Source organism: Chiloscyllium plagiosum, chromosome 3 (genome assembly GCF_004010195.1).
Source record: "Chiloscyllium plagiosum isolate BGI_BamShark_2017 chromosome 3, ASM401019v2, whole genome shotgun sequence".
NCBI lineage: Eukaryota > Metazoa > Chordata > Chondrichthyes > Orectolobiformes > Hemiscylliidae > Chiloscyllium > Chiloscyllium plagiosum.
This window is the reverse complement of record NC_057712.1, coordinates 50,917,732-50,933,368: the sequence shown is the minus strand read 5'-3', so window position 1 is coordinate 50,933,368 and position 15,637 is coordinate 50,917,732. Positions and strand designations below refer to the sequence as shown.

The following is a 15,637-nucleotide window of genomic DNA, read 5'->3' as shown; positions in this document are numbered from 1 at the left end:
TTGAACAGAGGAACAACATGAGCTATGCACTGATCCTCTGGGACCTCTCCAGTAGCTAGTGAGGATACAAAGATCTTGGTCAAGGTGCCAGCCATCTCCTCTTTTGCCTCTCTCAATAACATGGGCTAGATGCTATCAGGCCCTGGGGACTTATCCACTTTAATGCTCTTCAAGAGACCATCAACCACTTATTTCTTGATCTCAAAATGCCCTAGCAAATTAGCATGTTCCACACTAATCTCGCTATCCTCCATATTCTTCTCCTGGATGAATACTGAAAAAAGTACTCATTTAGGATCCCACCCACATCCTCTGCATACAACCCCAAGTTCCCTCTTTTATCCTCTTGTTTTTAATAAATGTATAGAATGTGTTGGAATTCTCTTTAACTCTACTAGACAAGGTCATCATATGGCCCTTTCTTGCTCTCTTAATTCCCTGCTTGAGTTTTTTCCTGCTTTCTTTACATTCCCCATTGACCCTGTTCCAATTTTAGCTTCCTAAATCTTACATATTTTCCCCCTTTTGACTAAATTCACAACCTCCTTTGTTATCCAAGAGTCCCTTACCTTGCCATCCTTGTCCTTCCTCCTTATTGTCACATGCCGGTCCTGAACTCTGATCCGTAGGTCTTTAAATAACTCCCACATCAAATGTGGACCTGTGCGAATAACAGCTCCTCCCAATTAATATTTCCTAGGTCCTGCCTAATATTGACATTATTTGCTCTCCTGAAGAGCAAATTCTCTCTGCTCATTCCTGAAGAAGGGCCTGTGCCCGAAACGTCGAATCTCCTGTTCCCTGGATGCTGCCTGACCTGCTGTGCTGTTCCAGCAATAAAGTTTCAACATTATTTGCTCTCCCCCAATTTAACACCTTGCCACAAAGTCCTGACTTATCCTTATTCAGAGCGATCTTAAAACTTAAGGATTACTGTTTCCAAAATGCTCTCACACTAAGGTCAGTCACCCGGCCAGGCTCATTAGCCAATACATGGTCCAGTACAAGCCCTCCTCCAGTTGGACAACCCACATACTGTTTCAAGAAACCCTTGTGTATACAATTAAATTCTGCCCCATCTAAGCCTCTTGCTCTCAGTGTGTGTGTGTGTGTGTGCGTGTGTGCGCGCGCGCGCGAGTGAGAGATACCATAATCCAGTGTGATCGCACCCATTTTCTTTTTGAATTCTATCCATCTTGCCTCAGTGGATGAGTCCTCCAGTATGTCCTCAGTGAGTGCAAAAAGACATTCTCCTCGATTAGTAGTGCAACTCTTCTACCTCCTTCCTCATCTCATCTGAAACAATAAAACCCTGGAATATTGAGCAGCCAGTCCTGCCACTCTCTTAACGAAGTCTCTGTAATGGTCACAACATCACAGTCCGTGTACTGATCCAGGCTCTAAGCTCATCTCCCTTCCCTATAATACTCCTTACTCCTGCACGTTGCACTTTGTTTACTCCTTACTGCTGTATGGGGTTAGGAGTGGTGTATAACATTCAAACAATTAACTTCGAAGTGGTAATGAGTACCCATAATTAAGTTTTTTTTACATTTTTTACATATTGATTCTACTTTTGATTTTTCCCTTTAGAAGAAGAATATATCCCTCCCCATTTCTCTCATTCAAGTTTCTCTGTTTTGTTATTTGTCACGAGAGCTCAAATAAGGCAATCATCTAATAACGATACAGTTACAAAAGTAATAGCATTAAACGATAAATGTTGCTAAATTTACTACAACAGCACACTAACATAATGCTGCTAAAGGCAACGTCTCAGTTTGTCCCTCTATCATCTTAAATAAACACTTAGACGTAAAGAAAAGCTTACCTAACTGCATTGTCCTTTAGTTGCACTTGAAAGTAGATTTGAAAGTACCTAACTACAAAAAAATCCAAGACACAAAAAGGATATAACATCCTTGAAGTAAATAATCAAAAAAATCTAGACAGGTCTCAGTTCAATTCCACTCCATGCATCAGTTCATCGAATCATACAATACAGAACAGGCATCTGGACCGATAAAAACTGTTAAATCTACACTAGTTCCAACTTCAAGCACTTGGCCCACAGCCCTCAAAATTATTACATTTCAAGTGCTCATACATGTACTTTTTAAAAATTGGGAGATTTCCTGCCTAAACTACCCTCCCACGCAGTACATTCCAAATTCCCACCACAACATGAGTGAAAACATGAAGCCCTCAAAATTATTACATTTCAAGTGCTCATACATGTACTTTTTAAAAATTGGGAGATTTCCTGCCTAAACTACCCTCCCACGCAGTACATTCCAAATTCCCACCACAACATGAGTGAAAACATTTTTTTCCTCAAATCACCTCACCTTTTCCCTTAAAATTGTGCTGTCCTGTTACTGACCCTTCAACCAAGGGTACCATGCCTCTCATATCTTATACACCTCAAACAGATCTTCTCTCAGCCTTCTCTACTCTAAAGAAGGCACCCACAGCTTGCTGTGGTTCTGTTCGCCGAGCTGGAAATTTGTGTTGCAGACGTTTCGTCCCCTGTCTCGGTGACATCCTCAGAGCTTAGGAGCCTCCTGTGAAGCGCTTCTGTGTTGTTTCCTCTGGCATTTATAGTGGTTTGTCTCAGCCGCTTCCGGTTGTCAGTTCCAGCTGTCCGCTGCAGTGGCCGGTATATTGGGTCCAGGTCGATGTGTTTGTTGATAGAATCTGTGGATGAGTGCCATGCCTCGAGGAATTCCCTGGCTGTTCTCTGTTTGGCTTGTCCTATAATAGTAGTGTTATCCCAGTCGAATTCCTGTTGCTTGTCATGAATTCAACTGGGACAACACGACTATTATAGGACAAGCCAAACAGAGAACAGCCAGGGAATTCCTAGAGGCATGGCACTCATCCACAGATTCAATCAATAAGCACATCGACCTGAACCCAATATACCGACCACTACAACAGACAGCTGGAACTGACAACTGGAAGCAGCAGAGACAAACCACTACAAATGCCGGAGGAAAGATCACAGAAGCGCTTCACAGGAGGCTCCCAAGCACTGAGGATGTCACCTAGACAGGGGACGAAACGTCTGCAACTCAAATTCCTAGCTCGGCGAACAGAACCACAACAAGGACAAGTTGATGAAATAGCTAAAATACCATATGGGATACTTGCCTTTATTAGTTGAGGCATATAGTTCACAAACAAAGAGGTTATGTTGCAATTGTACAAAAGAGTATTGTGTGCACTTCTGGAATCCACATTACTGGAGGGATGTGATAGCACTGGACAAAGTGCAGGAAGAGATTGACCAAAATGTTTCTTGGACTGGAGTGTTCCAGTTCTGAAGAGGGATTACACAGACTGAAGTTGTTTTCCTTAGAGCAGAAGAGATTGAGAGGGGTCATATTTATGATGCATAAAATCATGAGGGCATAGACGGGGTAGACAAGAAGAAACATTCTCCTTGGTAGTGGCATCAATGGCAAGGGAGTGTAGATTTTAGGTAAGTGGTAGATGGCTTGCAGGAGATGTGAGGAAAAGCTTTTTCACCTAGAGGATTTTGACTAGCATGTATGCCATGGACCGAGAGCATTTTTTTATGCTGTAGACCTCTGTTACTCTAAGACAGGTCTGTACACTTGACAATTCTATTTTGAACATTCTTACACCGTTCTATTGCAAATTCATCCAGCAGTGGTCGCTCTAGTGTACTTTGGTCAGATCCTGCCATATTAAAACAAAATTATCTTTTTTCGAAACCAAAACCCTTTTTAAGATTTTATTATTCCCCTTTTGCATAACAAACTTAAAATATACAGTGTTGTGGCAGCCATTGCTAATGCTCTCCCACAATCAACTCAAAAACTATCCAGCTTTGTTCCCCAGAATTAGGTCCAGCACTGCCCTACCCATTGTTGGACCGTCTATACACTAAGTTAGGCAGTAGTAAACAAATGGGTAAAACTGTGGCAGCTGAAATTCAACATAAGCAATTTTAAAATATCACAAACAGGTGCAAAAAATAATCAATAAACATATTGGAATACAAAGATGTCGAGGGTATGCAGCAGCTGTACAAAACCCTGTTTAGACTCCATTTGGAGTACTGTGAGCAGATGTGGGCACCACAAATTCGGAAGAATTTATCTTCCTTGGAAGAAGCAGGTTTACAAGAATGGTATCTGGACTTCAGGGGTTAAGTTACATGGAGAGATTGTACAGAGGAACCTCGATTATCCAAATGAGATGGGCGGGCACTATTTAGATCGGATAATTGATTATTCGGTTAATTGATTTCCTCTGGGATTCAGTTCTCTGTGAAGTCTGTTCTCCATTCAGGAGACTAGGCAACAGCACACTGCGTGCGAGCCCCCGCTAACCCCGTCCGCTCCCAACCCTGTCCACCCCAACCCCCGCACGCCCCCAACCATGTGCAACCCACACCCCTGTCCACCCCCAACTACCTCCCGTCCGTCAACCCACCCACCCACCGTCCAACCCCTTCCATGCCCCTGCTCCCCTGACTGTCCAAGACTGTTCTCAGCTACATTTCAGATAATTGAGGTTCCTCTGTACAAGTTAGTCATAGAGTCATAGAGATGTACAGCATGGAAACATACCCTTCAGTCCAACTCGTCTGTGCCGACCAGATATCCCAACCAAATCTAGTCCCACCTGCCAGCACCTGGCCCATATCCCTCCAAACCCTTCCTATTCATATGCCCAACCAGATGCCCTTTAAATGTTGCAATTGTACTAGCCTCCACCACTTCCTCTGGCAACCCATCCCACACATGCACCACCCTCTGCGTGAAAAAGTTGCCCCTTAGGTCTCTTCTTTATCTTTCCCCTCTCACCCTCAACCCAAGCCCTCTAGTTCTGGACTCCCCCACCCCACGGAAAAGACTTTGTCTATTTATCCTATCCATGTCCCTCATGATTTTATAAATCTCCATTAGGTCACCCCTCAGCTTTCGATGCTCCAGGGTAAACAGCCCTAGCCTATTCAACCTCTCCCTATAGTTCAAATCCTCCAACCCTGGCAAAATCCTTGTAAATCTTTTCTGAACCCTTTCAAATTTCACAACATCTTTCCAATAGGAAGGAGACCAGAATTGCATGCAATATTCCAACAGTGGCCTAACCAATGTCCCATACAGCCACAACATGACCTCCCAATTCCTGTACTCAATATTCTAACCAAACGCCTTCTTCACTATCCTATCTACCTGCGAACTCCACTTTCAAGGAGCTATGAACCGGCACTCCAAGGTCTCTTTGTTCAGCAACGCTCCCTAAGACCTTACCATTAAGTGTATAAGTCCTGCTATGATTTGCTTTCCCAAAATGCAGCACATCATATTTATCTAAATTAAACTCCACTTCTCAGACCATTGGCCCATCACAGAGGGTGGTGGTGGAGGGTTGTTTTTCAGACTAGAGGCCTGTGACCAATGGAGAACCACGAGGATCGATGCTGGGTTCATACTTTGCATCATTTATATAAATGATTTGGATGTGAGTAGAAAACGTATAGTTACTAAGTTTGCAGATGACACCCAAATTGGGGGTGTACTGGACAGCGAAGAAGTTTACCTCAGATTACAATGGGATCTTGATCATAGTGCTGCTTTCTCTAGAATTTACAAGGTTAAGGAGTGGTCTGGTTGAAGTCTTCAAGATATTAAGAGGAAAAGACAGGATAGATAAAGTATTTCCACAGGTTGGGGATTCTAGAACATAGTCTGAGAACTAGTGATAGCCTGTTCAGGAGAAATGTTAAAATGCATTTCTATACACAAAGAGTGATAGATGTTTGGAACTCTTCTTCAAACAGCATAGATGCTGGATCATTGCTAAGTTTAAATCAGAGATAGATATATTTTTGCCAAGTACAGATATAAAGGGATATGGTTCAAAGTTAGGCCACAAATCAGCCATGATGTCAGTGAATTGTGAAACAGGCTGAATGCTCTTTTTCCATTCTTATGTTCCTATCTGTTGACATAAAAAGCTGTCCTGAATATGTTTCAAGAAACTTGTCCCCCCAAAACACTTTATAACTCAACTATTTTAATTCATGTTGAAGTTGAAATCCCCTAGCATAAACACTCCATAATTGTTTTTACATACCTCAGTGAATTTGAAGATTCCATAATCTAGAATGTTGAGCTGCCAATTCGGCCCCTCTCTACATCATGTCTCTGTGACGGTAATCTTGCAATTCCACATGTCAATTCACACCCTTGAATCCTTGGTTTTATCTATAATACTCCTATCATTAAAGTACAGGCCCATCCACCCTCATCTTACTCCCATGAAACCTAACATATCGGAACTGCTTCTGTCTTGGTTTGTTTACCAAAGCATGCCAAGGTCCCTGTTGCACTAACACTGTGTCCCTTCTCCTGCTGAAATAGTTTAAATTCCTCATAACAGCACTAGCAAATCCATCCAGAAGGATGTTGGTCTCACCCTGGTTCAGGTGCAGACAATCCTGCTATTACAAGTCCCAACTTCCCCAGAAATAATCCCAGTAATCCAGGAATCTAAAACCTTCTCTCCTACATTAACTCTTGAGCCACTAATTCAAGTTATTAAATATTCAAGCCACTTTCTATTCCTCCTACCTGTTGGATTCAGCAAACTGGCCTCCATCTTGTGCGGAATTCTGGGAGGCAGCTTCATCGTTGCACGAATCTGGTAAAATCTAAAAAGGAAAATGTACAGATACAATATTAAAAGGACAGTACATGATTCATAGTTGTTGAATGATTCAGACATATTAAAGAAAAATTCTAACTTCAAATACTTCATAATTTCCATTCTGTTAATCCAATGCTCATCGATTTGATGAGAAGAAAAACGCTGTCATGTTTCCTTTAAAAATCAACTCCAACTGATAGGCTTCTCATCCCTAACTCTGGAATACATATTGAATTCCTACCATGTGGAAAGAGGCCATTCAGCTCCCCAATTCTGCACTGACCCTTAGAACAGCCTCCCACCCAGACTGAGCCTCCTACCCTGTCTCCATAATCCTGCATTTATCATGGACCTCTGGACACCTCAGAGCAATTTAGCACTCTCAATCCATCTAACTGGCATACCTTTAGACTGAGAGAAGAAACTGGAGCACCTAGACACAGGGAAATTATGCAAATTCCACACAGACAGTCACCCAATGCTGGAAATGAATCTGGGTCCCTGGTTCTGTGAGACAGCAATGCTAACACTGAGCCATTGTATCACCCTATAGTACAACTATATATAATCACAACATTTTGCATTACAGAGTATCTTAAATAAATAAAGAATCCCAAGATGGTTCACAAGATCACAGAGAAAAGCCAATCAATACAAAGCCAAAAGAACACATTAAGGTGAAAGAGAGGCATAGGATTTACAGCATAGAAACAGACCCTTACCCCAAAAGGACTCTGCCAATGTTTATGCTCCACATGCATCTCCACTCATCCTACCTCATCAAAAACTATTACCCAAATCTACTCTTCCTTTCTCCCTTGTACTCTTGGCTTAAAATGCGAAGGATTAAAGAATTAAATTACAAGGGACAGGTTAATGAAAGTACTTCACAAAAGATTATTAACCTGAAACAATAACCCAGTTTCTCCACAGATGTTGCATGAGCTGCTGAGTATTGATCGCATTTTTTTCAACTTTTATTTTTCCAACTGTTGCAATAATATCAGCTAGTTTTTCTTTAAATAAAGAAGATTTTAAAAATGCAATGAGGTGCTTAATTGGAAAAACAAATTCAATAATAGATGAAGAGAAAGTATTTGATTAGGTAGGGCTCAGAACAAGGAGGAAGTTGATTTCAAGTTTGAGATAGGCATGTAAAGGGCTTTTGCCCGAAACGTCAATTTTACTGCTCCTCGGATGCTGCCTGAACTGCTGTGCTCTTCAAGCACCACTAATCCAGAATGTAAATGGCGATGTCAGGAAATACAAGGGTGGAGGGGTGGGGGTGGGCTTGGGAAAACTGCTTTGTTCTCCTTGCGCAGATTAAGATTCAATATATAATGTTCATGATTAGAAAACACTTTTGGTCAATAGGATTGGGAGAAGCCAATTCCTCTGTTAGGGGAATCTTGAATAAGGGCATAAAATCTCATCATTAACGCTGGATGATTCAGAATGATGACAGAAAGATCTTCATCAAACCAAGTGTATTAACAATGTAGAACTGTCTTGTCCAAAAATGTTGATTAAAAATTGATAGATTTTTGTTGGCAAGAGTCATGGAAACAAAATGGATATGTCAAGTTAAGATACAGATCAGCTAAGGCCCAACTGATATGGAACAGGCTGGAGAGGATGAATGGCATGCAACTGTTCATATGTTCCATTAATAGGATTAAGGAAATTATTATCACAGAATCCCTAGTGTAGAAAAAGGCCATTCGGCCTGATGAGTTTGCACTGACTCTCTAAAGAACATCCAACTCTGCCTACTCCATCTCTATAACCCTACATGGGGTTTATACCATGGCTAACTTACCTAACCTACACACTGCTGGGTACTATGGGGCAAATTTTAATATGGTCAATCCACCTACCTGCACATATTTGAACTGTGGGAGGAAACTGGAGCACCCCAGGAAACCCATGCAGACACACAGAAAGCCCAAGGCTAGAACTGAACCCAGGTCCCTTGAGCTGTGAGACAGCAGTGCTAACCACAATTTAAAAAAAACTGCAGATGCTGGAAATCAGAAACAAAATCAGAAATTGCTATAAAAATTCAGCAGATCTGACAGCATCTGTGGAGAGAAAGCAGAGTTAATGTTTCTGGTCCAGTGACCCTTCTTCAGAACCTTAACCATAATGTATTATTTAAATACAAATCTGGGTCTGATTTCCAATGCCTTTCACCTTAGTGTTATCATAGAAAAGCAGAAATGACGCAGCACAGAACTGGGTCATGCACACCATCTTATCCAAGCTGACCCAAAGACCAGATGATCTTTCTAATCCCATTTTCTTTAGGTATATTTGAAAGAGCAGTTAAGAGAAGATGTTTATCAATGTCATTTCAGAGAATTGTTTTTATTCATTCATGGCACATGGGTGTCGCAGGTCACACCAGCATTTGTGACTGCATCTCCAAGAGTCACTTGCAATGCTATGGCTCTGGAGTCGCATGTAAGGTAGACTATGTGAAATTACAGATTTCCCTCAAGGGCAAACTAAATATTCTTTTTACAATCACCAATGGTTATATGATCGCCTTAAAGGTAATATTAATTCCAGATTTTCATTTAATTCAAATGCCACCATTTGCCACGGTGGGATTTGAACTCTCATCCCCGGAACATCAGCCTAAGTTCTGATTTACTAGTCCAGAGATTTATCATTATGTCACTGGTTAATGTTTCAGGTTATGAATAGGCTAGAGACGTGAATTGGAGGAATAGTGGTTACAGACATTTGGATAACTAGAAGAAGTTACACGGTTATAATGTAGGTTAAGAACAAAGAAAAATTTGAACTCAAGGATGAGAATTTTAAATTCAAGCTGTAGGGGGGTCAGGTGCCAATTCAAGCACAACAAGGATGAAAGAATGGAACTCAGCATGAATAACAAGTTAAACAGAGTTTTGGATGAACTTACATTTATGGAAGATTCCAGATTGTAGATAAGCCAGTTCAGCATTGGAATAACAAAATCTGGAGATAGCAAAGGCAAGGAACAGGGTGGCACAGTGGTTAGCACTACTGCCTCGCAGCGCCAGAGACCTGGGTTCAATTCCCGCCTCAGGCGACTGACTGTGTGGAGTTTGCACATTCTCCCCGTGTCTGCGTGGGTTTCCTCCGGGTGCTCCGGTTTCCTCCCACAGTCCAAAAATGTGCAGGTTAGGTGAATTGACCATGCTAAATTGCCCGTAGTGTAAGGAGCATAGGTAAAATGTAGGGGAATGGGTCTGGGTGGGTTGCATGTCGGTGTGGACTTGTTGGGCTGAAGGGCCTGTTCCCACACTGTAAGTAATCTAATCTAGGGCAGGTCAAGAGGGCAGTGCCATGTTGGAGCGGTGAATCTGGGATGAGGTGGGGAGAGGGGAGATTTGGAAACTAGTGAAGTCGATGTTGATGCCGTGTGGTTGTAGGGTCCGGAGGCGTAAGAGGAGGCATTCTTCCTCCATTTAGCAGGTGGCTTTGATTTGACGGTGGAGGAGGCCCAGAATCTACATGTGCTTTTGAAAGTGAGAGGGGGAGTTGAAGCAATTGGCCACAGGGCAGTGGGGTTGTGTGGTGCATGCAAACCAGAGACGTTCCCTGAACCGCTCCATGAGTTGGCGTCCTGTCTCCCCAATGTAGACGAGGCCACATTGAAAACAACTGATATAGTAGATGAGGTGGGTGGATGTGCAGTAGAATCTCCACCGGATTTGAAATAATCCTTTAGGGCCTTGGACAGAGGTGAGGGTGGAGGTGTGGACGCAGGTTTGCAACTCGTGAGCGCCCATTCAGATAATAATCTGTCTTCCTGTTTTTGCCAAAGTGAATAACTTCACCATACCACATCTGCACCATACCACATCTGCCATAATTTTCCCACTAACCCAACTTGTCCAAATCACAATGAAGCATTTCTGCATCTTCTTCATATCACCCTCCCAACCAGCTTTATACTGTCTGCAAACTTGGAGATATTACATTTAGTTCCCTTACTTAGATCTTTAATATATTTTGTAAATAATTGGGGTCCAAGCACTGATCCCTGCGATATCCCACTAGTCACCAGCTACCACTCAGAAAACGGCCTGTTTATTCCTCCTGTTTCCTGTCTGCTAACAGGTTCACTATCCATGTCAGTACATTCCCCTTAGTCACCTGCTCTAATTTTACGTTAATCTCTTACGTTGGACCTAAGCAAAAGCCTTCTTCAAGTCCAAATGAATTACATCTACGAGCTCCCTCTTCTCAACTCAGTTGTTAAATCCTCAAATATAATCCCAGTACAATTGCCAAGCATGAAGCCCCTTTTATAAATCCATGCTGACTTTGCCCTATCCTGATTTTCCCACTATTAATGTCAAACTAGCAAGTTTATAGTTCCCAACTTTCTTTTTTCTTAAATAATGGGGTTACAATAACAATCCTTCAATCTATTGAAACTGTTCTATCAAATCTTGAAAGGTGAGCACTAATACATCCCGTACATCTACAGCCGTTTCCTTAAGTACTCTAGGATGTACGTTATTTGGGCCTGGAATTTATCAGTCTTTAATCCCAATTACTTCAATACCATTTCCTGCCTAATACTGATTTCCTCCAGCTTCTCCCTCTCACTAGACCCTGCGTTCTCAACATTTTTGGGATTTGATTTGTGCCTGCCTTTGTGAAGACAGAATCAAAATATGCATTTAATTGCAGAGAACAGAATAACAAGGAACAGACCCTTCAGTCCACCATGCCTATGGCGATCATGATGCCATTCTAAACTAAACTCATCTGCCTGCTCATGGTCCATATTCCTCGATTCTCTGCATGTTCATGTGTCTATTTAAATGCCTCTTAAAATTTGCATTCGTATCAGCTTCTATCACCACCTTCAGCTGTGCTTTCCAGGCACCTACCACCTGCTGCATAAGAAACCTTTCTTGCAAATTACCTTTAAACTTTCTCTCACTCACCTTAAACCTAGGTTTCCTAGTATTTGACATTGCCATCCTGGGAAAATGACTCTGATTATCCACCCTACCTATGTCTCTCAATTTTATCTACTTCTATCAGGTTTCCACTCAGCCTCTGATACTCCAGCAAAATCAATTCACATTGTTCTTACAGCAAAAACGGCAACATCCTGGTAAATCTCTTCTGCACCCTTTCCAAAGCCTGCACATCCTCCTTAGAGTGTGGTGAACAGAACTGCACAAAACACTCAATGTGGTCTAACTGAGGTTTTATACTGCAACATGACTGGCTAACTGTCATACTCAATGCCCCGAGTGATGAAGGAAAGCATGCTGTATAGCTTATCACTTACGTTGCAATTTTCATGGAGTTATGGATGTGCACCTTCAAGTTTCTATGTATACTATGCTCCTAAGGATTCTGCCATTTCCTCTTGCATTTCAAAATGCATCAGCTTATACTTATCATGATTAAACTCCATCTTTCATTTCTCCATCTAACTTTCCAACTGATCTCTGTCTTCCATGACCAAACCAATTTTGTAGTGAACTTAGCAACTCAATCCCATGTGACTAGTTTCTGAACCCACCTATAATGAGGAAGCTTGTTAAATGCTTTTGTAAAGCCCATGTAGACAACATCTACTGCCCTACCTTCAACCATCTTCGTCACTTCCTCAAAAATGCTTAATCAAATTTGAGATAAGACCTTCCCTGCATAAAGCAATGCTGACTATCCTTGATAAGTCCATTATTCTCTAAATGCAAGAGAGATTGTCCTGTCCTTAAGAATCTTATCACTGATGTAAGATTCACTGGTCTATAATTTCCTGGATTATCCCTGTTCCCCTTAAACAAAGGAATAACATTGACTATTTTACAATCGCCCTATTATAAGAAAGATGTGGATGCTTTGGAGCGGGTTCAGAGGAGGTTTACCAGGATGCTGCCAAGACTGGAGGGCTTATCTTATGAGGAGAGGTTGACTGAGCTCGGACTTTTTTCATTGGAGAAAAGGAGGATAAGAGGGGACCTAATTGAGGTATACAAGATAGTGAGACGCATAGATAGAGTCGATAGCCAGAGATTATTTCCCAGGGCAGAAATGACTAACATTAGGGGTCATAGTTTTAAGCTGGTTGGAGGAAAGTATAGAGGGGATGTCAGAGGTGGGTTCTTTACACAGAGAGTTGTGAGAGCATGGAATGCGTTGCCAGCAGCAGTTATGGAGGCAGGGTCATTGGGGACATTTAAGAGACTCCTGGACATGCATATGGTCACAGAAATTTGAGGGTGCATACATGAGGATCAGTGGTCGGCACAACATCGTGGGCTGAAGGGCCTGTGCTGTGCTGTACTGTTCTATGTTCTAATATAAAGACCTTTTGTCAAGGCCCCAGCAATTTCCTCTCTTGCCTCCCTCAGCATCTTGGGGTAGATTCCATTACGCCCTGGGGACTTATCAACTTTAATGCTTTTCAAGGCATCCAGTAACACCACCTTCTTAATATCGACATGTTCCACATATCAACATAGTACTCGTGATCTTACCATCATCCATATCCTACCCCTTTATAAATAGTGATATGAAATACTCATTAAGGACCTTACCACATGCACATTCCATGCATAAATTCATTCCTTTGTTCATCAGTGAACTTAATCTTTCTCTAGCTACCCTCTTACACTTAATATATGCATATGCCTTGAGATTCTTCTTAAACCTATTCACCAAGGATATTTCACACCCTCTTTTAGCCATCCTAACTCCTTGTGCTTCTGCTTCCTTTATATTCCTTAACGGCCTCATCTGATTTCAGTTTACTAAACTTTAGACTAAATGTTCATTGGCTTGGCATCCAGTGTTTCAGAATTTTGCCATTCTTATCTTCATCTTCACAGGTACATGGTGGTCCTAAACTCTGATCAACTGGCCTTTGAAAGACTCCCATATCAGATGTGGATTTATCCTCAAACAGCTGTCCCCAATCTAATTTTTGCAGTGCCTGTCTAATACTGCTGTACTTAGCCTTCACTCAATTTAGCACTATCACGCATAGTCTTATCCATAACCATCATAAAATTTATGGAATTATGCTCACTGTTCACAAAACACTTTCCCAGTGAAGCTCTGATAACCTGATCAGGCTCACTTCCCATTACAAGGTCTAGTACAGCCCCTTTCCTTAGTTCAACTATCTGCAAGTAGGAGAACATTTCAGAGAACACCTCTGGGACACCCGGACCAACCAACCCAACCACCCCATGGCTCAACACTTCAACTCCCCCTCCCACTCTACCAAGGACATGCAGGTCCTTGGACTCCTCCATCGCCAGACCATAGCAACATGACAGCTGGAGGAAGAGCGCCTCATCTTCCGCCTAGGAACTCTCCAACCACAAGAGATGAACTCAGATTTCTCCAGTTTCCTCATTTCCCCTCCCCCCACCTTGTCTCAGTCCCAACCCTCGAACTCAGCACCGCCTTTCTAACCTGCAATCTTCTTCCTGACCTCTCTGCCCCCACCCCCACTCCGCCTATCACCCTCACCTTGACCTCCTTCCACCTATCGCATTTCCAACGCTCCTCCCTACCTTTTATCTTAGCCTGCTGGACACACTTTCCTCATTCCTGAAGATGGGCTCATGCCCGAAACGTCGATTCCCCTGCTCCTTGGATGCTGCCTGACCTGCTGCGCTTTTCCAGCAATACATTTTCAGCTCTGATCTCCAGCATCTGCAGTCCTCAGTTTCTCCTCAAAGCCTGCACTTGACCTCACAGCCCCTTTGCAAATGGCCATTCCCAAAATAGCCCTATGCTTAGATACTGCTCCTCCTATTGAGCAGCGAGTTAACTCAAATCCCCTTCTCAGTTGTAATGAGCAAGCTTTCTCCAAAGGTCTTTTTGATCACTTCTTGCTATTGCCCTGTGGCCCATTATAACCTCCCCCATTTCTGAATGTACGTATGTCTTCATTAATTGTTTTCTCTTCATATACCTACAGAATGTTTTGCAGTCAGTTTGCATGTTCACCATAAGCTTACTCCTGAACTTTATTTTCCTCCTCTTGAATTAATTCCTTTGTCCTCCCTTCCTGATATCTAAACTGCTCCCAATTCTCAGATCAGATGCTTTTCTTTGGCCTTTTCCTCAGATTTAGTATAATCCTTATTGTGCAGCATCTTATTCCTTGGTCAGACAAAGTACTCATTCAGCACCTCAGCCATGTGCACCCACTCACCCCCAACTCTGCTCCTTAATCAGCCCACTTCCTTACTAGCTATATGTTTTTATAACTTTTGGATTTCCTTTCTTAGCTAGTATTCTGTTTTCATACTTTCTGCTTCTCTAACCTGCTATTTCGATTCCTGAAGTCATACAACACCAGGTTATAGTCTAACAGATATATTTGAATTCACAGGCTTGTGATTTCAGATAAACCTGTTGGACTATAACCTGGCATTGTGCGACTTTAACTTTGTTCACCCCAATCCAATACTGGCACCTTCACATCATGGTTTTCAATTCCTGTCTGAACTTTGGGTATTCAGTCTGATTGCATTGTGCACTTGAAATCTGTCATAACTATCCTTCTTAAACTTCCTGTTAATCTCCATCTCTTCTGTTATTCAGGAAGCTTTGGATCGGTTTGTCCTACCTTGGTTCTTTGTCTGTGCCAGAACCATCTTTTCTTTAATGGTACCCCATCGCTCACTTAAAGTTTTGCCTGTTAACTTTTAATTCTATTTTATCTGGGCCAGATCCATTCTTAAACTCCTGAAGTTGGCTTCACTCCCTAATTAATTCTTGGTATGGATGATTCCCTTCCTTTACCAGACAAGCTAAACCTTCTGGTAGAATAATGACTGTCTGGTAAGTGCTCTCCTGCTGAAAACTGATCCACTTGACCTACAGTTAAAATCCCCAAGAGGGAGCCAAAAACCACAATAATCAATTAACTCGCAATAGTTCATTTAATGCGACATTTTCTTGG

The 15,637-nt window shown here is 42.1% G+C and overlaps 1 protein-coding gene across 6 annotated transcripts in view; it reads right to left on the bottom strand.

Moving 5' to 3' along the window:
• fam135a (family with sequence similarity 135 member A) overlaps window positions 1-15,637 on the bottom strand; it is a 310,864-nt gene that overhangs the window by 203,177 nt on the left and 92,050 nt on the right. For 5 of the 6 annotated variants that reach the window (XM_043681729.1, XM_043681723.1, XM_043681738.1 and 2 more), the window contains one exon: window positions 6,612-6,691. In XM_043681729.1, coding sequence (XP_043537664.1) covers window positions 6,612-6,691 — 80 coding nt within the window. Of the gene's footprint in view, window positions 1-6,114; window positions 6,136-6,611; window positions 6,692-15,637 lie in introns of those variants that run through there. The other variant, XM_043681754.1, reaches the window with a different exon arrangement.